Source organism: Anser cygnoides, chromosome 10 (assembly GCF_040182565.1).
Source record: "Anser cygnoides isolate HZ-2024a breed goose chromosome 10, Taihu_goose_T2T_genome, whole genome shotgun sequence".
Classification (NCBI taxonomy): Eukaryota; Metazoa; Chordata; class Aves; order Anseriformes; family Anatidae; genus Anser; species Anser cygnoides.
The window spans coordinates 17057522-17083682 of record NC_089882.1 but is presented as its reverse complement, the minus strand read 5'-3'; the positions used below and the strand labels follow the sequence as shown (position 1 = coordinate 17083682).

The following is a 26161-nucleotide window of genomic DNA, read 5'->3' as shown; positions in this document are numbered from 1 at the left end:
GCCTAATGTTTAATCCCAATTTTCACACAGGGTTATCCATTAACACTCTGTAAACAAAGCATTATTTATTTAAGTGTATCATTCAGACTAGAATCTTACTTTTTTCCAAAATGGAAAGCCATCTATTGCTTTGTATTTTATTATCAATTCCTGCCTTTGCATCGTCAGACCTTTTGGTAACACATGTCAGAAACATTAAGGTAAGTAATCAACCATGTGTGCGACTCCCATTCTTCGGAGATTAACTTCCTGCCATTTATGAACATTTTCCAGAGAGCTCATACAGTGCTGGCACCAGGAGCTTTGTGTTCTCTGTTATCTGTGACCACAAGATCAGACTTGGGACTCAGAATGGTTTGCCTCTAATCAGCCTCAGTTTTGAATCAGCTCTAAAGAAGCTCTCCTGTCTTTTTTTAAAATATCACTTTCCTCTGTTTTCCTTGTCATCACTATGTAATGGTAAAATGTTTTAGAGCTTTTATATTTAGATGTGTGCAATTAGTGCTGCAATTGAACCTGCTATAGTACCTGTATAGAAATGCAAAATATCAGTGAAAAGATGCCTTTGAAAAGAAATGTAACAGAGGTGTAACAGGACATCCAGATAAACATCTCCATGGTCCAAGTGACATAGTATGATTTTGTGTAAGATTTATGTGTTAGCATAACATGGAATATATCTGTGTCCGACATTCTTTTTTTTTTGACAGATCACTGAGTAAGGCAGTGCTTCCTGATGTTCTGCCTAATTTTTTTCAGTTAAGTTGCAGGCCATTACTCCTCCTCTCAGTAAATTATTTCCTCTTTCTCAGTAATTAAAGCCTTTGTAAGTTACAGAGGGCAGATCTCCTCAGGAAACATTGTTGGTTAGTGGGCAGAACAGGACAAAGCAATTTATGGTCAGTTTCTGTTGATGAGGTTATGGTCTTTGCCAAAACTTCTTCTTTGAAAATCAGGATAATAATATGTCTATCTTTTTGAAGTCAGCTTGAGATCTATACCTGGAAATTAGAAATGCCAAGAATTCTTAGTATTTATCTCATATGTAGCCCAGATATAGGGTAGCTTGTTCCTCCTGATTACTATACTATCTGTCGTTCTCTGTATGTCTTGCAATGCTAAAGCTTTCCTAAACAGAAGATGGCCAAAGCCCTGTGCTATGTTCCATCTGTACATGCAGAGCACTACAGGAAAAATGGTTGATTCTCCCAGTTCAATTCTATACTTTATGCAAATGTAACTTTGTTGAAATTGAGGAGATTGCTGTATATTGAGAAGGCCAATCTGCCAAACCCTGTCTTATCTCCTTTGAGCAGGTTGTATGCTAGTGATGAGTGACGAAGCATGGCTAGGAGTCTCTCTGGTACATGGCTGATGATCTTCAAGCTTTCAAAGCTGCTTTTAAAGCCATAGTCAGTTAAACACAACTGGGAGACCCAATCAGCTGAAAACTGAAAAAATTCCAAATCAAAGACCCCTAAGTACACTTGTACATCTTGTTCCTATACACAAATCTATTAAGGGTAGGATTTTTTTCTTTCTAGGAATAAAACTACCCCTAGAACTACATATTCATATTTACGCTTTGAATATGTAGTTCTAGGTGACAGCTTTCCTTCCATAACCCTCTCATCCTGGCAGCAGTGAGACTCCTAGGAAGGTCACAAGCAAGTTCTGTTTTCCTAGCTTAGTTGCATTGTTCTCTCTTCTATGTGATTTCCAATCAGCATCACTTGGAATGATGGAATCTTTAATGTTGCTGGTGATTTCAAAATCATTTTCATGCTTTATTTTTTCCTATGCAATGCATAGGGATTTACATAAATACTTCATTCAGTCTTGTGCATTGCTGGAGGTCATTTGCTGGAGATCATTTCAAATTAACTGTAGATTCTTTGCTCAATCTCTTAGGAATGCTGTGTTTTAGTTTCCCAGGCTGTTAAATCAGGGCTTCTTTCCGCAAGTACTGTAATGGGAGTTACATTTTTTTCCCTCCCTGTATTCTTGGGTGTTCAAATTCCTGTTTTCCTCTACTTTTCCTCTCTGATTTCCATAGATACTTTACACCTATATTCTTTGCTGTTGCCACAGCAAAACGGTCTTAAACAAAAACTGAATTTATCACTGTTATATAAACAAAATAAAAACATTCCAATAGTTGTTGCAACTGGCAAATATGGGAAAATAGAAACATTTTATGAAGTAACTGTAATTACATGTCAGAGGATATTAAAATGACCTCGATGTTAGTGAGGTCTCTATCAACAACTGAGTGAATCATTAAGAACGAAAAAAACCACAGAATTGCAGAATCACCTAATGCAACCTTGTAATCAAATCAGGGTCAGCTGCAGTATGTAGCCCAGGATGATACCCACTTGGGTTTGAGTATCTCTGCCCAAGATCAGCCCACATACAAAGCCACTAATACCTTTCACTAAAAGATTTTTCTGTATTTTCTTTTTCAAGGAGAATAGCAGAGTAGCTCCAAAAGTATTTAGAGAATCAGACCAGAACTTTTTCAAAACTAGTATAGAATCCATAACTTTGTTAAAGAACATGCACAGCAGCAATTCTGGAAAAGTTAAATGCAGTTAAAGTATTTTTAAGTTTAGGAAGTAATAGTGAGAATTACAGAATTTGCAACAAAACACTTTTTTTTTCCTATTTTGTTTGTAGTCTGAAGCTGCTTGATAATTCCACATTAACAAAAAGGCTGTGCAAAACAAATTGACATTTCAGATACTTGAGCTTTTCATTTCCAAGCATCCATACCTCAGATTGCAGGGGGGGGATTATTAGCTATAATGACAGTACAGATACTGAAAAGACAATTTCAGTTTTGGAAAGGGAACATTTGAAATGGTGAGTGTACAACACAGACATTAAAAAAGCCCACATAAGTTTGTGAAGCAGGAGAGACATACACACAGAAATCACCTATGTGGCAATAACAGTTTGAATTATGAACTGGCCAGACTCTTCCAGTATTTGAGAAGCCTTCCCCAAATCTCTGTATTACCATTGATTTAATATGTCTTGGGGAAGAAAAAAAAAAAAGGAAGAAGAAAAAAAACAAATGCAAAATAAGCCAAAAAAAACAACAACAACAAAATCCTTCATGACTCCATTTCCAACCTGTAGAACTCCTAAATATGAAAGGTAACAAAAGCAAGGTAACAAGATATGTACCCAAGATATATATCTGATTTGTTATCTCTGCGTCTTTAACTCTCTATTTGATAGAGCATGTAAACATGGAAAAAAAAAAAAAAAAAAAAAAAAGCTTGCACAGAATGTGACCCTTTTGGAGCCAAAAGAGATAAGGCATTACAACCAAGCTTACAGGAATTGTGTTATGCAAGCTGCTATTTTCACATGATCCCGCAAGAATTTTTTCTTTCTTTCAGATCATGAGACTACATGATATTTTTGTAGGGCTTCTGATATTTGCACTCATTCTGAGAGCAAACACATGGAAACAAAAAATTCTACCAGCTATTTTTTTTTTTCTCCCTGCAGCCTTTCATAGTGATCTTCTGTCTGTGAGCCTGCTGAATTGCCATCTTATGTATTTGTGTTACCATCAGAGGCTGGTGGAGTGAAGCAGTCTGAAAGAGTGTAAGGATGGGTCTGCCTGATAAGTAGGTTGTATGTGTGACTGGAAAAAATGTGCAAACCATTTTTAATGCTATGATAAAAGCCTCTTTTTTCTCCCAAAGGAGAATTAGTTTGAAAAGACAAAATATATACCACAGATCTTGACAACAGGAATTCCCATGAACAAGATGTCTAAATGCAGCTTTCATACCTTAGTCATGATTTTTTTCCCATTTTTTCTCTTTACAGAAGCGAAATGCTGAAAATGACTTGGTGAGTAGTCTTGTCTTTTATGAAGGCTTGGTTCTGTTCAGTCTATGGTGAAAGATTCATAGTGACAAGAATATTCTTACGGTGTTCACAGCATGTTTCTGTGAGCCCAGTCTGAGCAAACATATTTCTGAGTGTGTGCGATATGGGGGGGAGCCCTGAGTTGCTTGTTTTAGGCAGCAGGACTAACGAGGCTGTTCTTTTCCAAGCTCTGATGGAAACTCCTGTAGATGGAAAGAGAATGAACAAATTATTTGTAATCTCTTGTTGTATTTTAATAAATAGCAAAGTTGTTTCAAGTCATCTCTGTATCTCTAACAAACATTTTTATTTTATATTGTTATTTGTAAGGCGGGCAAGAGACCAGATTTCTGAGGCTGATTCCACTTGGCATCTGAATGCCACTTCAGCAGTGCTAAATGCTTTGATTTTGGGAAGACCTTTTAATCAACTAGCCAGAGATCAGGCCTAGCACAACAATCACAAGCTTCTTGCCACTGCTGCTTTTGTTGCAGGAAGCAGACCTTGTTACTGCCTCCTCGCCTAAGGAGGCACATCTGCTGCTGCCTGTGTTTTCATATAGTCTCCAGCAACCTTACACCTGAGCATTTAAAGAAATTCAGTCTTGCCCTACTCATTTTCTTGCTTAAAGGCAAATAAGTCCCAGTTGTGAGAAAATTGAGGATAACAAAATGGAATCTGAAGCTCATCTGGAACTGGTTAGGTCTATTTTTACATGAGATGACTCTATGTCCGTGCTCTAGGAGTCAGCCACTCAATTGATTATAACAGTCACGAAGGCAGTGAGGCAGCGGTACATTGGTTGTGCAGTCTCTGACTAACCAAAAACAAAAATCACAGTCTCAGTAGAGGGGAAAAAAAAAACCACAACAACAACAACAACAAAAAACAATTCTTACACTGGTAGCATCTTTGCTGTGGTGGCAATATTTTGTTAAAGGGGCTATTGTTATGACTCCGGGAACACCACCACCATGGTGATGTTACAGGCCCAAGGAAACAGCTGTGTCCTGTTTTTTATCATTAAGTCTTTCCTATTTCACTTTGGAATGATAGAATCTCCTGCAATGATTTCTTTCTAAAAAATATTATTATGGCTGATTAACACAGACATCAGTATAACAGCTAGCTCTTTTTTTTCATTTTTCAATCTACAGGTTGTCAATGGGATAGAAATCTATAGCATGAAAATTGACAGTAAAGTGACTTCCCGATTTGCTCGCAATGTCATCACCAGTCGAGCTGTCAATCGTGGAAACATGCACAAAGAAGTCTTCTTTGATGTTGAACTCCCTAAAACAGCCTTCATTACCAACTTCAGCATGTGTGTAATTTTTAAAATATCGCTAGAGTAAACTCAAAATCTGTACAAATGCAACTGGAAAAAAAAAAAAAAAAAAGAACCAAAAGCGTTCATTTTTAATTTGCTATTTGCTTGATTTCTAAATGTCTTCAGGGCAATTTTCTGATACTATTAACTTAACATGTAAGATACCTGGGGAAAGGCAAACATTGGTACATCTATTAAAAAGATGACTCATTTTTGATTATATTTATTCATCGTCATGGACCTTAGGGAATGGAAGATCCTATCTGGAGATCCATTCACTTTTTCAGAAATACTATTTACTTTACTCTGATCTTATCAAACAAGAAAAGTTCTATTACTTAATTTCCATGATGGCATTATATTTTCTCTCTTCATTTTGAAATCAAATTTGAATTAAAAACAGGAAATAGATGAAATCGTTCGCTTACATTTTTATCTTAGTTGCAATACTATGCAATTTTAACACCATTTTGAAGTTTAATTCAGTTTAAACACGTCCATCTCTGCTAATCACACTATGCCTATTTTATTTTCAGTGAAAAGAAACAGATGCTTTTAGAGGGCAACCACTCTAAGTTATGCTAGACCTTTTATTTTAGGATGAGATTAATCCCCTGTGAAAAATGCTTTCTTAATGGTGTAAGGAGTCTAAGGATGAAATGTTCAGCTGTAGACAGCTGCATTTGGATAGATGAGCCTCATCCAGAGAGTCATCTTTCTGTTAGATGAGATGAGATGACCAAGCTTGCTGAAGTGTAGGAATACAGAAAGTGTAAGCAGTGTTGCTATTAGCCCACTTTTGATGTAATTATTTTCAAGGAAAATATTGCTTTAGTTTCTCTGAGGTACTGAGCACAGAGCTCTTCATTCAAGCTGAAGTCACTGAGAAGGCTAGTTCGTGCTTCACTGAAAATGCTCAAATCTTGGCAATACCACATTCCTGAAAATACTTTTTAGCAAACCAATCAATAAACAGAGAATTGCCTATAATAACTTTTCATGTATCAGTGCAAACCATTCAGCTAAACCTAGGCAATTTTTCTGCAGGACAATTGATGGTGTCACTTACCCTGGAAATATAAAAGAAAAAGAAGCTGCCAAACAGGAGTATGAGAAAGCTGTTTCAAAGGGACAGACTGCTGGTCTTGTCAAGTAAGAATAATGTCTGGTGTGGCTTCCACACCATCATCCTGTAGCAAATTGTGAGATTGGTAATACCTTGTTCCAGAATATTTCTGGTTTGCTTTTTACAGGACCAATGGAAAAGAACAAGTAATTTAGAGTTATTGTAATATAAATTAGAAAGAAAGAAATACAACTTCTGTCTACACAGGCCTTATCTGCAGTTAAGGATTAAGCTCATTGGCAAACTTGAATAAATTCTACACTGTTTGACTATGATTTTAGCAATACATCAAAATTCCCATCTTTGTTTTACTCCTGCACCAACCAAACCCAAGCAGTAAATACTGTGAAAAAAGATAATATTCTTCTTACCCACTTAAATACAGGGCTTCAGGAAGAAAAACAGAAAAGTTCACTGTTTCAGTCAACATTGCAGCAGCCAGTAAAGTCACTTTTGAACTCACATATGAGGAACTGCTGAAGCGACAGTTTGGAAAATATGAGATGTTCATCAAAGTAAAACCGAAGCAGCTTGTCAAAGATTTTGAGGTAGATGTCAAACTGTATCGAACTGGATACTGTAACTTAAAAGATGTTGAGATTCTGTTGAAAGTGGAGTACCATGGTCATTCCCATTGGCCCACAGATGAACTAAAGGCCCATGATAGTATTTCCAATGAACCATTTGGGGAGTCTCTGGCAACATGTTTTACCGCAGGTTTTTGTTTGTAAGACTGGCAAGTTAGCCCAGCTACTAAGCCTTCAAAATAAATGATATACAGAAAACTGAAAAGCCATTAAAATGCCTTGGGGTAAAATAGCTCTTAAAAATACCTTCATTGCATAAACTATGCATTTCTCACACCACCGTGAAACTACATCATGCTAAATCACAGTGATACATGTATTGTATTCTTGAAGATTGTTGCTTTTGTGTGCTCGAACCTGTCTGATCACTTCTATCTACCTTGCTAAACCCCATTCTAAGGCAAATTCTTTCTCCTTTATTTGCCTAGAAAAATCTGTGTAAAAAGTCATTACAAAACTCAGCACCTGGAAATTCATAAAGCATTATTTTAAACACAATATGATAAAAGGTACACTGCAATGTGTGTCAAAGGTAGGCATGGCTCACAGCTAATGACAGGGTTATATTTTAGAAGGACTTAAGTATTTATTTGACATTTTACAAAATTCCACTAACTACTTTTCAAATGAGTTACATTTTCATAAAAGCATAAATGTTTATTTGTTTCTAATTTTGTTTTTAACCTCTATGTAGAAAATGGTATGTTTGGCTGATAGTGTATCCACACAAGTGTGGTTTAGGACTTCTGGTATAACTTACAAAAGTAAATTTCTTTTTCTTGTAAGAAAATCTCTCTTTCATATCCATAGTTGCCTTCTGACCTTCCTGTAAATGACTAAATTGATATATTGTGGGAGAGTCAATAAAAATAATCTTCAATTAATATTTCAGATTGATGTAAGTATCTTTGAGCCACAAGGCATCACTGAGCTGGAAGCAGAAGGAACATTCATCACCAATGATCTGCAAAATGTCATTAAAAAAACTTTTTCAGATAAAAAGGTACAATGCCTTCCTAATGCCTTCCATAATTTATTTATTATGGTTATAACTGAAATAATAGTATAAGTGCAAAAGTGCTGTAATGGCTAGCAATGGAAGTGAGAGGATAAAAAATAAAGTAAAGGCTTGTCTGTGCAAATTAACTGTGAATTCCAAGCTAGCAAGCTGAAGGCGATCTCCATGCAGTTCAGAAGCCAGTTAGTTCCAGCTATTAACATGGAACTATACCCAGAGCAGTAGGCCTTGTCCCACAGCAGTAGTTGTAAACCTGGGTACCAACTTCACTATTTCCTATGGAAGAACTAAGAACTAAGAAGCAAGTAGATTTCTCATGTATGGAGGTGGTTGGAGACGTCCTAAGTCATAGACTGCCCAACAGCCTTATCAAAGCTATCATTCAGCATGGAGGGCTAAACCAAGGAAGGTGAGGAAGAAAACATATGAAGAGAGCTCTAGGTAGCAGCCCTGAGGTATCAGTTACTCATCAATAAATATGAATACAAACTAATACCTCAACAGATAAAACAGGTTATTCTCATGTCTGTGAATATAAATATACTAGTCTTAGAAAATTACAAACTTCTTTGTGTTTTGTAAAAGTTTTCAGCTAAGATTCAGATCTCCTGAAGGTTTTTCTTTTCAGGGGCATATTTCTTTCAAGCCAACTCTTGATCAGCAGCGAACCTGTGCAAATTGCTCGCAGTCTCTCTTGGATGGAGATTTTACTGTAAAATATGATGTGAAGAGAACAACTCCAGATAATTTGCAGGTAAATTTGACAGCTGACAGTTTTGCACTGTTGAATGGTCTTAACTTGCATGGTAAATGTCAAGGAGCAGTGAAAGCCAGTTGTTCCCTAAAGGGCAGGGAGCTGATTGTGACAACGCAGCTTCAGCACCTAAGAGCCCAGTCCCCACAGAACCTGAGCAAGGCAGACCCAGAAAAGGAATTCAAATTCAGACAAGAGTCCAGGTCATCAGGCATATTTGTGGTAATGAGGCAGTCCGAGGTGAAGGTGGGAGTCAGTTATCAGGATGGGATACAGATTAATGGGGTCCATGGACAGACAGAGGTGAGACTGGTCAGGGCTATTAAAGCCTGTTAGTCCACACAAGAGCTACAGATCAAATCAAAGTAATTTATTCTTTATCCATTTTATCTTTGTAATATATAAAAAGCTATTGGTTTGTTAACATTCTATCTTTTTTTTTTTTTTTTAGATTGTTAATGGTTACTTTGTGCACTTCTTTGCACCAACAAATCTTCCACAGTTGCCCAAGAATATTATTTTTGTCATAGATATTAGTGGCTCAATGTCTGGAAGAGAAATAGAACAGGTAAGTTATTACATTACTATCAAGTCCCGATGGAAGAGCCTCTGTAGTGATGAAAGGAACATGATAACTTAGGGTGAAGAAGCTACACCAAGTGCTTTTATGCTGCGGCCTTGCTAAGGCTCTGTACTGTAAAAACTAGAGCAATGTCTTACTATAGAACAAAATTCTATACATTAAGTCTATATTTGACTTATAAATTTCATTATTTCAAAATTTTCAGATATTAACATTTTCAGAGAGGCATCTCATATGTGCTGTACAGTTCCGAAAGTAAAATGCTTCTATAGTATTATGTGCATTATCTGTGTTGCTCATCCTGTCTCCTCCAGGAAGTAGCAGCTCTTTTCATAGCTAGGACTCCTCATTCTAATCTAATGCTCAGAACTTTAAGTTTTGGTGCTGAATCAAAATGTCTACACTTCTCACATATGGACTTGTCCATGAACCTGTAACTGCCCATTTCCCAACACCTTAAATTTGCCGTGCAAACTTGTCTCATTCAACAATCTGTGACACAGGACCTGATTTTCTTCTCAGCTACACAGATTTACCAGATGTAATTGCAACTGATTTCTCTAGAGTTACTCTGAAACAGACACAGGACTAGACAGGACAGAACAAGCTCAGAATATGTGCAAAACATTCTGTGTAAAAGGAACAAAAGAAAAAAGTACCTGAGAGATTAGGCATGTAAAACCTACAAGCACCAATTTCTTTACAGTTGAACAATATGTTAAAATCTCTTCTTCTTATAGACAAGAGAAGCACTTCTAAAAATCTTAGATGACATTAGAGATGATGATTTCCTCAATTTCATACTGTTTGGTAGTGATGTACACACTTGGAAAGAAAAATTAATCAGGGCCACTCCTGAAAATTTGGATGAAGCAAGAAAGTTCGTTCGGGGCATTGACACTGAAGGCAGTAAGTACTTTACCGGACTTGCTAATAGGTCATTGAGTAAGTTAATTTACCAATTCAGTCTGTGAACACAATGCTACAGCTTTTTTAAAAAATATTACTAATGGGACACTCCTGAGCTTAAAATTGGCTCGGTGCATATCTATTTTTCCTTATGTTTCCAAAGCTCAGTTATTTTTGTATCTAAACATCCTCCTGCTAGCAAACCTACACCTTTCATCTTTACAACGTAGTGACATCTTGTCAGATTCCTGTGAAAAATGGTCCTTTATTTTGACTGCCTCTGTTGAAGCCGAATTTCTCTGTCTACCTTGCAGTGACAAATTTATATGGTGGTATAATGAAAGGAATCGAGATGCTGAATGCTGCTCATGAAGAAAACGTTGTGCCCAAGAGAAGTGCTTCTATAATTATCATGTTAACAGATGGCCAACCAAATGTAGGTAAGTTTGTGTTGTTAACAGACTGAATTAACTAACAAAACCCACTCAATTAAATTTTCTGTCATCTTTGACTTTTGATGTGGTGGGTTTTTTTCATTATTTATTTTCTGCTACACCAGCTTCATGCCACTAAACAACTCTTTGGTAGTGCCTCTTAAGAAATCCAAACACCACTAATCACATTTCATTTTATCTATCTATGAAGAAACTCAACCTTTCTTATGGTTTAATGCAGGCATATCAGATACCCAGGACATTCGGGCACATGTGAAAAAAGCCACTGAAGGAAAATACCCTTTATACAATCTTGGTTTTGGCTATGGTGTTGACTACGGTTTCTTAGAGAAGATGGCACTAGAAAATAAAGGATTGGCCCGTCGGATTTATCCTGACTCTGATTCAGCTTTACAACTTCAGGTACAGTAATTCCAACTTAAATTAGATGAAAGATATATTAATTCAGGTAATTATACAGACATTTCTTATTTTGAAGTAATCAAAAAGCCCAAAGTGTACTCTGGTACTGACACACTCAAGAATATGCTGTAATCAGAATATTGGTTGCATTTAATTTTCCTTTATAAAAGCAGAAAGTGAAAGGACTGTAAAAGGGAGATACCCTAGGCTACAGAAGAGTGTTCAAACCTCGGCACAGGGTGGAAAAAGACATGGTTCTGAAGGACACATTGTTGTGTGCCAAACCATATAAGCAAAATTGCTGCAATCACTATCTCTATCTCCCATACCTCACAGATCATGTGGTTAATGTCATGGCAAGAGAAAAGAATGACAGAGCTTAAGAGTCTAGCAAGTGCGAGCAGGTGTACCTTACCATACTTCTGAAGCATTTTATAGTAATACCACCCATTGGAAAGATTGCAATACCATCCCTTGCAATACATGCAATACCATCCATTGGAAGGATTGACCAAAGAATTTGTCTACTGGATTTCATTACAAGCTCAGTCAAAATCTAATACCTGGTGTCCTTTGGCTTATGTTATGATTTCAGTCTCTGCAGGGAATAGGTCTAGAAACACTTTTATATAACGGGAGGAGCTTGGGATTCCTCCTGATTAACACTGATTGAACTCATCATCTACAGCATGTTGTTCTTGAATATTTTTCCTCTGTCCTAGTGAGGCTTGAAGAGTCAATATATTCTTTCTCATTTGCCTTTTTTGCAGATGTTTAGGCCTTGTACTCTGAGATTTAACTGAACATTTACATATTTCTTCTAAAATACATTCTAAGTTTTTACTGCTGAAATAGTAAGATATCTATCTACCAGTGAATTAAAGAAAAAAAATATAGTTAAATGTTTTTCTCTTTTTATCCTGCAGGGTTTTTATGATGAGGTGTCCAATCCCATGCTCATGGATGTGGAGTTACACTACCCAGAAAATGAAATATCAGGCTTAACTAAAAACAGTTTTAAGCATTTCTATGATGGGTCTGAGATTGTGGTGGCTGGTCGCTTTGTAGACATCAACCAAAACAGGTTGACTGTAGATGTAAAAGGTGAAGGTGTAAGTATGTATTTATTTAACTGAGTAAGGTTAAATAAATGCTATGCAAAATATCCAAGTGTTCAGAGCTGGCAAAACTTAAAATATTTACAGGTATGTCTTTATCTCAGTGGAAGGATGTATGACTACATATATGACAAGTAAATGCACCAAAGGCATCAATTTTGCAACTGCAGGTTACTTGCCTAAGAATCCTACGTGGTGGTAGGATATTTAGTGTTCACAGGCAATAGTCTTCACAGGGTGAGGAAAACTGATGGCCAAGACAGCTGAATATTTGGTATGTCTTCCTCTAAATATAGAGGTCTGCTTCTAATATGAACCAGGTGTGAAGGTCTTGATTTTGGAAGGTTCTGGAAGTCTCTGGCTACTTATGCTGCAGATAAGTTTCCTTATTTCCAATAGGCTAATGATGCCCTGTCATTTACTACACAACAAGATGCAGAGCAAACAGCTAAAGCTTTCCAAGAACAGGAATACATATTTGGGGATTACATTGAAAGGCTCTGGGCTTATCTCACGATTGAACAACTCCTGGAAAAACGGTAATTAAACCTAGAATTACATTTTCAATGAAACTATTAAGCCATGTGACTGGTGCAACTTCTAGGACGTAAAGCTGCAATTCACAACTATTTCCTCTTCTCCTCCCCAACCTCAGTATTCCTATTTCAAGTAGCAAGTTAAATAATTTTAAATTACTGCAAATATAAAGCAATTTTGCCCTTCTCCACTGGATAGCCAAAGGAATCAGAAGTGCTCTTAGATTGGAATGAATATACCTTCCTTATAAATTAGCTGCAGAGAGATGATTTCGCTTTAAAGAAAAGTACTTAAGTTAGAGTTCAGTCAGTAATTTAGCAATCACTGATGCCAGGAGTCTCTCCCTGTGTTCAGCACTGCAGCTACAGGAGAAGAAAAGGAGAATCTTACAGCTGAAGTCCTGGATCTCTCACTAAAGTACAAGTTTGTAACACCACTGACATCCATGGTGGTAACAAAGCCAGAAGACTATGACAATCAAGCTGGGATTGCTGATAAAATGACTGAAGGTATAGACATTTTCAGTTTTGCTTTATCAAAGAAGCCAAATGTTCCTTTGATGTATCCCAAAAGAAAGGCTTTGTGTGGGGCACAGTTTTAAACATGCATCTGAAAAATCTATTTTCGAAGCCTGTATCTGTATGGCTTATGCAAAATTACTTTTCATTTTAAAGCTCATTTCCATCAAACCATCCTTCACTACTAATTCATACAGGTAAAATATTATAAATTCAAATTCACTGTATTTAAAAATAAATGTATAAAACACATTAAAAAAGAAACATTTCTAATCTAATAATCCAGCTATATTCGATTTTGGTCACATCACTTTTGCCTTTATGTTTTTACATACTTCAGCTTAGAAGTAATTGTAGTAACATCTTTCTACATGAAAAGGGTCTATTGCCATGCGATCTTCCTTGTGCAGAGTATTTTAGGTTGTAAAATCATGACAATAATACCTGTAAAACATATATATTGCAGAAAGAAAAACAGTTATTGAAAGCACACAATTTTTTCTCATCTCCTTTGATACTTTGGCCAATGATTAACTCCTTGCTCAGTAAATCATTATACTTTCATCCAATTCAGCCTCTCTGTTTCACCTGTGTGAAAGAGAATAACTCTATTCCTCTTTAGTTAGAGCAAAGTAAGACAAATACTAGCTACCTTCTCAGTGCACCCCAAAGCCATTCTATTATAATGTATATTTGTTGCTTGAGGCATCCTTATCTCCCTAATTCAACAGGTCTGTCAAACCTCCTGTGAGGCTTTCCAATCTCATCTGTTAACATGTATTATTTTTTCCTGAAACCCCTTCCTCCTGCCCCTAGTTTTGCCCTAGTTCCTCCCAGGCTCTGTCTAGACTCTGTGCTGGATTCTAAATGAAAAATTAAAAACATGCTTATCTCCTGAATTTGGTATTATAACCAAGACTTATTTTAAGGCTTTTTAACTTAACAAAAATGCTTAATGGAGGTTAGTGGGAGTTTCTTTCAAGTGGAATATAAGCCAGTTAATTGCTAGGTACCCTACAAAATGCAATAATTCTACAGGCATGATGCTGATATTTTTTTTGCATTATTTTTTGTAATTATCCTAATGGGATACTGATACAAAAACACTTGTTTAATTTGACATTAAACACAAATTTAACTTAACATTCAAGTCATTATACAGCATAATGACTTTGTAGTTTACAAGTGAACACTATGAGATGGAAAACTCACAAAAATGTCTGACAGAAATGGCATGTACTTAGAGTGACCTTCAGTTCAGGCCTTTTTCTGAATCTCTTTTCAAGAAAATCCTCTATGTATGTTGAAAGTATACACGGTGATAATGGAAGAATGTACTCAAAGCACTGTCACTGTGTAAAGAATAACTTTCACACATACTGGAGTCTAGAATCACAAATAGGATTACTGAATCATCCAGTCAATATTTGTAGAATGAAGCAAATGCCTTGAAAATTGCAAAAGAGTAAAAACCAATATGGACCACTTTGCAATATGTAAATGACATGATGATAAAGCAATTACTAATAGTACTCTTGTTATATGCATAGTTAATTGTAGATTTGTTGCCCACATAACAGCTTTTTGCTTTCACTGTGTTTCTGTTTGCTCTGTATATATTGAATTTTATCATTGGGAAGAAATGGAATTTAAAAAAACTGCAGATGCATGGTAGAATTTGACAATTCAACAACAGAGTTTAATTTTTTGTTTGTTCAGAATATGTTTTAACAGGGTCAGAATCCTTCTTGTTTAGTCACACAACTGAAACTGTAAATTTCTCTTTTTCTTCCTTTTACTTCCTGTTCACCCATGATAACAGCTGAAGGTATGTACATTTCTTGTTAAATTTACCTAGCATTTGTTTTAAGTCTTGGAGGTGGGTTTATTCCCCTATGATTTTACAAAAATATTGTGTTATAGATTAAGACACTGTTATAATTAGATTAAAAACTTTATGGGTAGAAAATGTTGTGATTACTGTTTTCAGTTTCCTAACTGCAGCATCCCACCATCACAAAATTCAGGCCCAGTACAATTAAGTTGCTTTCCAGAGCTAGCACTGTTGGCTCCCAGATACCTGCATGTAGGCGAGTATCAACACAAAGGTGTCTTCATTGTTGCTGTGTTGTTGCTTCTTCAGCACAACATCCCATCTACAGACACTGTTCCATAGATTCAGATGTAAAAAGAGAAGACTAGAAATACATGGGAACAGGTGGATAAATCTTACTGACTTTCCAGTAGTACAGTTTGGAACAAGGCACAAGGGAATTAGAAAAGGAGCCCCTAACAGATCCCCTACAGGACAAACTGCATACCTTTTGAGCAATAGCATATTTGCTGTAAACTGGTTTGCGCTTTCTACCTGTTCATGACACTGTGTTGAATTCATTCATGGTTTGCTTTGTTGCAGTAGAAAAATCTAAATGAACTGTTTTGGCTATTTTTTTTTATTATTATTAATTATTTGGAAAATTTATACATAACTACAAGATTTAGGAGTTGGTTTTCATGGAAGGAGGGAGATTGTCTTTTATTCTTCTCACCTCTAAAATAATGTTTTCTTTCATTCACAGCACAGGCTGCCCCAGTTGTTATGCAGTGTAAGTCATTAATTAGAGTTTCTGAATGAAGAAGCATCTGTCAAAGGAAATTGATTCATACAACTGAAACTGCTGGGGATACGGAAACTGCCTTGTCTGAGTTTATAACTGTATTTTAACAAATATTACCAATTGTTCCTCACTGCTAAAATCACACTTAAAGATGGAACAAAACCATATCTGAAAAATACTCAGAGAAAGAGTTGTTAAGGACTAAATGTCATTTCATCAAACCAACATTTTCCTGGAAAGCTGTTTCAGAGGATGGGCTTGAATTTGTATCTGCTTGGGAATTATATTAAGCATGGGACTATGATGTCAGCATCTCTGACTAAATTAATATACTCAGTTATTTATACAAAGAGAAATTGTTTTATTGAAGAGAGTGAGACAGCAACTGACCATTCAGATTGCTGGTTGAACAGTGCTGGAAATGGAAGAGTCATATTTAAGATTTAGTGCAGGAGATTTGTCTCAATCTCTCTCAATCTCTTCTCCCCTCATCTCTTTCTAGTTTTCTCAAGGTTTTTTTTTTTTTTTTTTTTTTTAAAGTCTCACATTCATCCTGTCAAAAGCAAATGTCAAAACATCAGAAATTTTAAATGGATAGTGCTGTTGCATTTCTACCCAGACTTGTTGATAGACAGCTTAATTCTTAAATCTGAGACATTCACCTCCCTACAGACACATTGCTTGGGCTTTGTGGGGACATTCAAACCAATTTAGATTACAAAATAATCTGTCTCTATCCTAAGGCTTTGTTTGATTCAAAAGGGACACAAACTGTCATTCCATTTTATTGAAAAAACAGGATGGAATTTGCAATTTACCTAGCATATTAACTTTCTGACATCTTACATGTACTGTGCAGATAGTATGTAAATATTCCATTTTGATGTGACCTTTTCTAACTTCTTTTTCTTTGCACCCTGCAGCTCCACCATTATATTTAGCAAGGCCCGCATGGTATACTAGTGGTGAGTTAGTTTTGACTAATTTGAATTGTGTCTGTTCAGAAGGAAAACACATGTGGATATTTAAGACTAAATCACACAATTCTTGGAGTCTTTTAGACAATGCCTTTACGCAAAAGCAGACGGTTTTTCACAACAGACTAGTACTTCAATTCACTTTAAATATCTAAAATGTTTTAAAGCAATTGATTCACTGAGATCATATATGGTCATTTTGTTAGCCCCCTTCCCATTGTCTAGGCTTCCTGATTTAGCCCCAGTGAGAAGGGCCTGGGGGTGCTGGTTGACGAGAAACTAGACATGAGCCAGCAACGTGCACTTGCAGCCCAGAAAACTGTATCCTGGGCTGCACCAAAGGGAGCGTGGCCAGCAGGGCAAGGGAGAGGATTCTCCCCCTCTGCTGTGCTCTCGTGAGACCCCACCTGGAGCCTGCGTTCAGCTCTGGGGCCCCCAGCGCAAGGAGGACATGGATTTATTAGAGGAAGTCCAGAGGAGGGCCACAAGGATGATCAAGGAGCGCCTGCCTATGATTCAGCCTGGAGAAAGCGTTGGGGAGACCTTATAGCAGCCTTCCAGTGCCTAAATGGGGCTACAGGAAAGCTGGGGAGGGACTCTTTGTCAGGGAGTGTGGTGATAGGACAAGGGGGAATGGCTTTAAACTAAAAAATGGTAGATTTAGATGAGATATAAGGAAGAAATTCTTTACTCAGAGGGTGGTGAGGCACTGGAACAGTCTGCCCAGAGAAGTTGTGGATGCCCCATCCCTGGAAGTGCTCAAGGCCAGGCTGGATGGGGCTTTGCACAACCTGATCTAGTGGGAGGTGTCCCTGCCCAGGGCAGGGGGGTTGGAACTAGATGATCTTTAAGGTCCCTTCCAACCCAAACCATTCTATGATTCTATGATCTGTGATGGTGACTATCTCCTCTAGCCATGTGGACTTCCTGTCCTCCCTAATACTTTCATCCTCAGAGATAACCACTTAGATGTGCCCAGCCTGAACCACGTACCAAATTTCACAGTGGTTAAGAGTCATAGGATATATGCCACATACCTGGAGAAGATGAGGGGAAGAAGGACATAGTTCACTTTTCGGAGTTGGTAGCAGCTTCCTTGGGACCCCACCACTCCTGTGGCAGATGGACCGGATTAGGCTGGGTACAGCTTGTGCAGGGACCAGTTCCTGCTGGTCCCCAGCATCAGCTACACTGCCACAACATTAAGCGATCATGTAGAGCTTTGAACCTGTGTATCACTAAACAAATACCTGTGACTTGCCTTTACAGTTGATGGTGATCCACACTTCATTATATCAGTGCCACAAAAAGAGGATGCCATTTGTTTCAATATCAATGAAAAACCAGGTGATGTGTTAAGTTTAATAAATGACCCAGTTACAGGTGAGTTTATCATTTTTAAACAGTAAATCAGAATACTTATATCAAAATGTCTTATTTTTAAAGTCTATTTCTCTCTTTTTATACTACATATGCTATTTTTCCAGCAAAGTTAACAGGAGTTACTATAGCTGTGATAGGGTACCTTTACCATGATTGTGTCTTCATTTCTTGGAGCAACATGAACTTATAATTGTCATTTGAAAGCCACCATGGGAGTTGAGAGATGTAATTTGTTTCAGTGAGTAGAAGTAGAAGCAATAAAATAATGTTCAGGTTTCCATTTCATGGATTATCTGGCAAACAGAGACTGACGGCACACAGGCTATTTGTGCCCATCACAAAATTTTGTAGTCTATGATATATTCAACTTTTATCAATAAGGTGGTTGTCGTCTTTGTGGATGTCTACAGAACAGCCTCCAGAGCTCTATTCCTTTACTATACTTTTGCACAAACATGCACAAGTAATTCTGGTCTACTTTTCAATTTGAATTTGTTTTGTCGAGCTGTAACTACTGCAACACTCTTTGACATCCTATCTATAAAATAGTATTTGTTGTTTCCTTATTACATTAGGCATCACAGTCAACGGAGAACTCATTGGTGATAAGAGAGCAAATAGTGATACAAAGACACAAAATACATATTTTGGAAAACTTGGCATTGCAAACAAGCATCTGAATTTAAAAGTGACAGTAACTTCTGAGAAGATCACAATTCAGAATGGCAATGAAAAGACAGCTTTCACCTGGCTTGACTCAGTCACATTGCAACAAGAAGGGTAAGGCTTACGGAAAGAATATCATATTCCAGTGTTACATTTTTACACTCTTTTTGGGGGGATGATCAAAAATATACTTTTAAGATACAAAATGCAAAAAAAAACCAAAACTGATTCAAATCATGCTGGATTCAGTGCTATTCTTTGTTGTGTAATTGCTGAAGACTATTCATAAATTTCTCTGCTTGTAATAAGAATTTCCCCTGGTGTTACATTAGTATGACTAAAGTAAAAGTGGATTTAGTATTGCGGTTAATGCAACAGTGACTTGCAAACACTGAGGGAGTAAATCACAGAATCATAGAATGGCTCAGTTGGAAGGGACCTCAAAGATCATCTAGTTCCAACCCCCCGCCATAGGCAGGGATGCCACTGTCCTGGTTCCAGTTAGGACAGAGTTAATTTTCCTCATAGTAGCACTAGATAGGTTGCCCAGGGCCTCATCTAACCTGGCATTGAACACCTCCAGGGATGGGGCATCCACAAATTTTCTGGGCAACCTGTTCAAGTGCCTCACCACCCTCTGAGTGAAGAATTTCTTCCTAACATCCAATCTAAATCTCCTCTCTTTTAGTTTAAAATCATTCCCCTTTGTCCTATCATTATCAACATGAGTAAAGAGTTCCTCTCCGTCCTTTTTATAAGAACCCTTTAAGTATTGAAAGGCCGCAATGAGGTCTCTACAGAGCATTCTCTTCTCCAGAATGAACATCCCCAGCTCTCTCAGCCTTTCTTCATAGGAGAGGTGCTCCAGCCCTCTGATCAACTTTGTGGCCCTCCTCTGGACCCGCTCTAACAGCCTCACATTCTTCTTGTGCTGGGGGCTCCAGACCTGGACACAGCACTCCAAGTGGGGTCTCACAAGGGCAGAGCAGAGGGGCACAATCAACTCCCTTGACCTGCTGTCCACGCCTCTCTTGATGCAGCCCAGGATACGGTTGGCTTTCTGGGCTGCAAGCACACACTGCTGGCTCATGTCGAGCTTCTCATCCACCAGAACCCCCAAATCTTGCTCTGCAGGGCAGCTCTCAATGAGTTCTTCTCCCAGTCAGCACCACTCCCTATGTGCAGTACCTTGCACTTGGACTTGTTGAATTTCATTAGGTTTACATGGGCCCACTTCTCAAGCTTATCCCGGTCCCTTTGGATGGCATCCCTTCCTTCTGGTGTATCAGCTGCACCACTCAGCTTGGTATCACCTGCAAAGTTGCTGAGGGTGCGCTATAGCTATATCACTGATGAAGGTAATGAAAAGCACCAGTCCCAAGACAGGCCCCTGAAGGACACTGCTCATCACTGGTCTCCACCTGGACATAGAACCATTGACCACTACTCTCTAGGTGCAGCCAACAATCTAAGTCCTTATCCACTGACTGGCTGGATATCAGGAAGAGGTTCTTCACTGAGAGGGTGGTCACGCACTGGAACAGGCTCCCCAGGGAAGTAGTCATGGCACCAAGCCTGTTGGAGTTTGAGAAGTGTTTGGACTCTGCACTTAGTCACATGGTCTGAATTTTTGTGTAGACCTGTGTGGTGCCAGGAGTTGGACTCGATGATCCTTGTGGGTCCGTTCCAACTTGGGACATTCTATGATTCCATGTATCTATTAGAGAATCATTTATACCTGTGCAAAAGAAAGCTTAGAAAAGAATCAGCAGTACCTTCTCCTCCTTTACATTTTCACTGTGTTTTCGGACCAACCATTCTCTCAAAGGACAACACTGCAACAGAAAGAGTTCCAGAGCAAAACTCTGATTCAGGATATTTATTTTTTTTTTTAAATGACAGCTATGTTGCTGATATCAGTGACACGATCAGAAGCAAATATTCTTTATCCTAACACCAATCTAGGCAGTTCAGGAGTTGTCTTTTCTGAAAAGCAAAGAGAAGAGGGGGCAGGTAACATCCAGGCAAGAAAGTGATGGTTTTATCAATAACATTTTTAATACTGAGCATGAGGTGCAATATCTAAATCTCACTAACATATCTGTGATTAATTGTGCTGTTATGGGAAGAGTTTTGGCAGAAACACCTTGCTGAAAAGTTTAAAGGCTAGGTAGCCTTTTATAGTGTAATTTAGTGTGAGTCTTGGACTGCCTGTGAACACACACAGATTCACATCAACCAAACTAAACTTCATTAAAAAAACAACAACATCAACAAAACACTAAGTAAGTTATAAAGCCACACTTGTTTGACCTGTTTCATTTCTTGATTATCTTATCCCTGCTGTTAACTCTTAACCCAGTGCCCTAAGTCTTTTTTTTTTTTTTTTTCAGTTTAACTTTGATAATTAACAGGGAAAAAAATCTGGTGCTCTCAATGGGAGGCGGTGCATCATTTGTTATTGTTTTGCACCAAGTATGGAAGAAACATCCTCTCCAACAGGATTTCTTAGGACTGTATACATTGAAAAGTCATAAACTGTCTGAACAGACCCACGGATTATTAGGTATGACTTCATTTGGCATTTTAAATATTTTCTTTCCGTAAGGCTACCTAATTTGCAGACACAATCTTGTATTTGGCCTTTATGAACTGAGACAGAGGAGGAAATTGAGATAATATTGATCAACCATATGAAGATTTCTGACAAAATATTCTGGGCTCTGGCTTTATGCATTATCTTTTCTTAAATTCTTCTTCTGCTGAAATCACTAGCACCCATGGTTCTCACTGGCATCTTTAAACTTCTTATCTTTCTAAATCCCACCTACAGATTCTTTTTCTTATAACACCATTCCTCCAGACTCTTGGATGGTTTGATCTCCCCTTTTACCTTCCTCCTAAGTACAAACACTCAGAAAATGCACATGCTTACTCATTGGTCAAAATTTGCCAAACCTCAATTAGTGCAGCCTTGTATGCAAAGAAGATGTTAAGGTATATCTTGATTGACTATCATCACAGAATCTTCACAGAATCATCTAGGTTGAAAGAGACCTCCGAGATCACCTAGTCCAACCTCTGACCTAACACTAACAAGTCCTCCACTGAACCATATCACTAAGCTCTACATCTGAACGTCTTTTAAAGACCTCCAGGGATGGTGACTCAACCACTTAATCATACATTAAAATCACAGAAAGCCTTGTATTGTTTAGGATTATATTCATGTTAGAAAACATTATTCTAATAGAAGGCAAAGTTGGTACTTTAGGGATGAGAATTAAGGCCTCATTGAATCCCGTTTTCTGCCAGAGTAGTGGGTTTTGTGGTATGCATCCTCTGTTGGAAAATGTTATGCTACCACTGATAGCAGACGCTTTACTTGCTTTTTGATTTTCTCTTACAAAATCAGGTAAGCGCAGAAAATGTTTTTTTTGTGTGTGTCAGTAAGTTTAGTTATTGTGGTAAATAATGAACTTCTGTGAACTTTTCTGAATTTTGGTAATGCGCTTTGAGGTCTGAAGAGATTGAGACAAGATATCAGTGACAATATGTTAGGTTCATGAATCTCAGGAAATGCTGTAATGAAACAGAAGAAGAGCAGAAAAAGAATGTTTTTTATGCTTTTCTGCTCCTCAGAGTAAAGGACTTGTCCAGATACAAAAATTATTCTGCTGTGATATGAATTGCAAATAGAAAGGCGAGTCAAGAAAAGCCCACATGATGTGTGGGTACACGGTGTTACAGTTCACTGACTTACACATCTCATCGTTATGTTCGTCATCTTTGACTTTGCCTCTGTACTCATTACAGCACTCATTAAATCACCAACAGCATCCTACATCAGCCCAGGCAGGACAAAAGTGTCCAAAAGCTAATCCTGTCAGGAACATGAAAATTCCTTAGATATCAGACTTGTTCTGAGGATAATCCTATCAAGTAATTCCAGAGATCAACATGTATTATTTGCTATAAAAAAAAAAAAAAGTTAAAGACTTGGAGAGTATGTAATAAATACAACTGAATAGACAAAAAACAAAGTGAGGATATCTTAAAGACTATCTAGAAAAGACCAATTTTACTTTGCACTCTGAAGTTAGAACCTACATCCAGATGATATACCCAGAATTCTAGTTCATAAAAATTAAATAATACCATAGGTGTATGTTCAACCTTGCACCAAACTTGATGTTTGCTTATGCATTCAAAACCCTGAGAGAACTTGGAACGTAGAAATTCTGGGATTTTGGTTTGTTTTGTTTCTGTTTTAATATGTGCAACATGCCTGAAATGGTAATTTTGGCTTCTATTTCTAGGACAATTTTTCCACCCCATTGACTTCACCATACTTGAAATCCATCCTGGGTCCGATCCCAAGAAACCAGATGCCACGATGATTATTAAAAACAAGGAACTGACAGTAACAAGGTAAAATATAATCAAGTCCTTAGAAAAGACTACCGTGTCAATTTGTCTTTTCTGTTTCACTACTTCCATGACTGTATTTTACCTTTCAGGGGCTGGCAGAAGGATTACAGAAAAGATCCTAAGCATGGCGTTGATATTCCTTGTTGGTTTGTTCATAACAATGGAGCTGGGCTAATAGATGGTGTTCATACAGACTATATTGTTTCCAGTCTGTTTTAAAAAACAACTACCTCCAAAGTCATGCGTACACAGAGTACTTTTCTGAAAGAATAGTACATTTCACTGTTGAAGAAGTGTTAATAATACATATGCTTGCCATGTTTGAAAATACCAAGATATGATACATTCTCACAGTTTTACTGTATGTGTGATCAAATTTTCAGCACTAAACAGCTATTCTGTGTGCACAGCTATTCCTCATATCCTCAAATACCCTTCTTTTACTGTATTAATTTACTAGTTTTAAAATTATAACTTATAATTTTACTTTGTAAGTCATAACAGAAATATTCTATACAATTTTAAATTAATTAATGAGGGTAAGGAGCGATTTAAATAAAAGCATCAACATTTAATGCCTTATTCTTTTATTCCAATGTTTTAATGCCTGTTTCACAAAGCCTGGGATGCAATGTGCAATTTGAAATTCAACACAAGAGGACAGCTGACAGACGAGAACATATTTCAGGATAATCCAGTAATACTTAAAGTCATCTAACCACTTGACTATATAGTGGTGAGGGTTGGTACAGTGCCATTACTCAAGGTGACTGTTAGCAGTGTGGTTTAGATCCAGGACTTCTGTACTTTGGTATTTTAATTTGAACCTAAGTTTTGAATGCTAATATCTCTATAAATTAACGAAATGCCACAGTTCCAAGCAGCACTTAACATTTCAGTAATAGTAGCTGTATTTTACTTATTTATTTGTGTGTGTGTGTGTTTGTAAAATCCTTTATTCAAATGAATGAAAAAAGCAATTCTAGAAGTTGTCACAGTGGCTAGATGGTGCTGTCCATCTAAACTCAGACAAAAAATCTGAAAGAAAACAATAGTTTCTACAGAAGGTATTAAGTTATTGAAAAATAAGGAAGGCAGGAAGAGAAACGAAAGGGTTGAGGAAGACTGGAAAATTGAAACGGGTAAGCTTAAATTTGCTTGATTTTGAATATTTATTCTAAAATAATATATTAGAGTTAGAGAGAGAGCAAGCGAGCAATGATCCATTTTGGATCCTGTGATAGTGGTGGGACTGTTCATCTAGGTTCATCCCATACTTGCTGACTCTATTAAAACAAACAAACAAACAAAAAAACATAGTGGTGGACAGTAAATCTTGACCTACCTTGGCAAAATTTAGCTGCAAGGCAACACTGGATGCAACCTCAGGCAGAGCTTTCCTGTTTAATTTACGGGGATGAGGCAAATCACTAGAGGTAGGAGGAGTCTCGTCAGCTGTGACTGAATTGTCAGCCAGAAGCTGACCTCAGAGGCTCTGGTCTGTTTTTGAATGGCTTCTGTGACAGCTTGAGAAGCTCCCACTGGCACTAATGGAGAAAGAAAAACATGCTTTTTAGTTTGTAATTCTTCTAAAATTCCTGCAACATAGGTGATAGCTACAAACATAGTTAAAGGTAACAATAAGGAGAGAGAGAAATGGCAGACAGTTTCTTAGTGTTAGATAACAATTTTACTCCTACTATCAGCTGGTACAATGCTGCTCAAAGAAAAGCATATGAGACATAGTGTATATTTTGCATCAGAATTAGAAATTACAAAACTCCAAATACTCATTATTGCCTGTCTGCTTTCAGCTTCTAAGTAACAAGGCCTCTTGGGCAAGGGGAGGGAGTGTAGGAGATCAGAAGCCCATCAGAACTCGCTTCAGGACTCAGAAAGGATAGGAGGAGAGTGACTAAACAACAAATTAAGAATCAATTCAAGTGAGAAGAGAGAAATGGAACATGCTTAGAGAATGGAAAGCACACATACTGTGGGGACAAAACACAGCAGAAAGAATCTGTGAGTCTCAGTAACCAGGCACACCAGTGACATAAGGAGGCTGCAGAAAAGGCAAACCTCCCCATGGGTGCTGCGGGCAAGCATCTCTTGTAAGACCTAGGAAATTCCATCAGCTGTGGGGTACAGTCCCCATGCAGCTCTGGGCACAGCACTTCAACACAGCATAGACAAACTGGCTGCAGTCCAAAGAACAGGAACAGCTTTGCAAACACATTGAAAAACAAACAAACAAAAAAACCAAAACTATGCAAAAGTTCCTGTTTTGTAAGAAAGGCTAACCTCTTCTCTTCTCTTCTCTCATTTATCAAGGTCAGCTGGATCTGCTTCTTTGAAGCAAGGGAGAACTAAAAGGGCAGCAGGTTGCCAGGGGCATTTGAGGAACCACCGTAATTACAGGTTTAGCAGGCAGGTTAGAAGAGCTCTCATGAATGGCCTGTGCACACTTGAACCTCACCAAGGGGAGCATGTGAAAGCTGCCCTTTAGCCATGCCTCATTGCTCCAGGATTTCATGCTCTTTGCTATTCTTGCTATTAGCAGACAGGTGGAGGATGGAACATATAATTGCCCTATAACTGAGAGCAGTGAATTTTTAATTTGCAGCAAGTTACCTGATAAAACCCAGCATGTAATTCAAATACCAAGTTCATTTATAATGCATATAATGTCTTACTTTTCAAATTGGCACGCCAGCTTATGAAGTGGCAAAGCCAACAATTTGATGTCTGCAGCTCCCAAATTCCACATTTTTTGGTCTGTAATTTTTCCAGCCAAATCTGCAACTCGAAATCTGTGTCTTGAAAGTACAAGCAATTCACATAAACAAATCATAGCATGA

General features: G+C 37.6%; 1 protein-coding gene and 1 long non-coding RNA gene across 2 annotated transcripts in view; one reads left to right on the top strand and one right to left on the bottom strand.

The window, feature by feature from the left end:
- Window positions 1-23639, top strand: part of LOC106042864 (inter-alpha-trypsin inhibitor heavy chain H3) — a 24019-nt gene extending 380 nt beyond the window's left edge. Inside the window, exons 1-21 of the mRNA XM_067003352.1 lie at window positions 1-200; window positions 3850-3873; window positions 5049-5215; window positions 6269-6373; window positions 6733-6895; window positions 7827-7937; window positions 8581-8706; window positions 9158-9274; window positions 10030-10198; window positions 10513-10638; window positions 10874-11055; window positions 11982-12167; window positions 12573-12712; window positions 13065-13219; window positions 15808-15834; window positions 16770-16811; window positions 18093-18206; window positions 18782-18986; window positions 21266-21438; window positions 23192-23303; window positions 23393-23639. The exon at window positions 1-200 is cut by the window's left edge and continues 380 nt beyond it. Of these exons, the coding sequence (XP_066859453.1) occupies window positions 111-200; window positions 3850-3873; window positions 5049-5215; window positions 6269-6373; window positions 6733-6895; window positions 7827-7937; window positions 8581-8706; window positions 9158-9274; window positions 10030-10198; window positions 10513-10638; window positions 10874-11055; window positions 11982-12167; window positions 12573-12712; window positions 13065-13219; window positions 15808-15834; window positions 16770-16811; window positions 18093-18206; window positions 18782-18986; window positions 21266-21438; window positions 23192-23303; window positions 23393-23522 (2664 nt within the window). The 5' untranslated portion in view covers window positions 1-110 and the 3' untranslated portion in view covers window positions 23523-23639. The remainder of the gene's footprint in view (window positions 201-3849; window positions 3874-5048; window positions 5216-6268; window positions 6374-6732; window positions 6896-7826; window positions 7938-8580; window positions 8707-9157; window positions 9275-10029; window positions 10199-10512; window positions 10639-10873; window positions 11056-11981; window positions 12168-12572; window positions 12713-13064; window positions 13220-15807; window positions 15835-16769; window positions 16812-18092; window positions 18207-18781; window positions 18987-21265; window positions 21439-23191; window positions 23304-23392) is intronic.
- LOC136791628 (uncharacterized) lies at window positions 3548-24874 on the bottom strand. The gene is made up of 4 exons (XR_010834008.1): window positions 24649-24874; window positions 20648-20707; window positions 17861-17936; window positions 3548-4094 (listed from the first exon to the last, which is right to left on the bottom strand). It is a non-coding gene; the product is annotated as an uncharacterized lncRNA (long non-coding RNA).
- Window positions 24875-26161: the final 1287 nt, after the last annotated feature.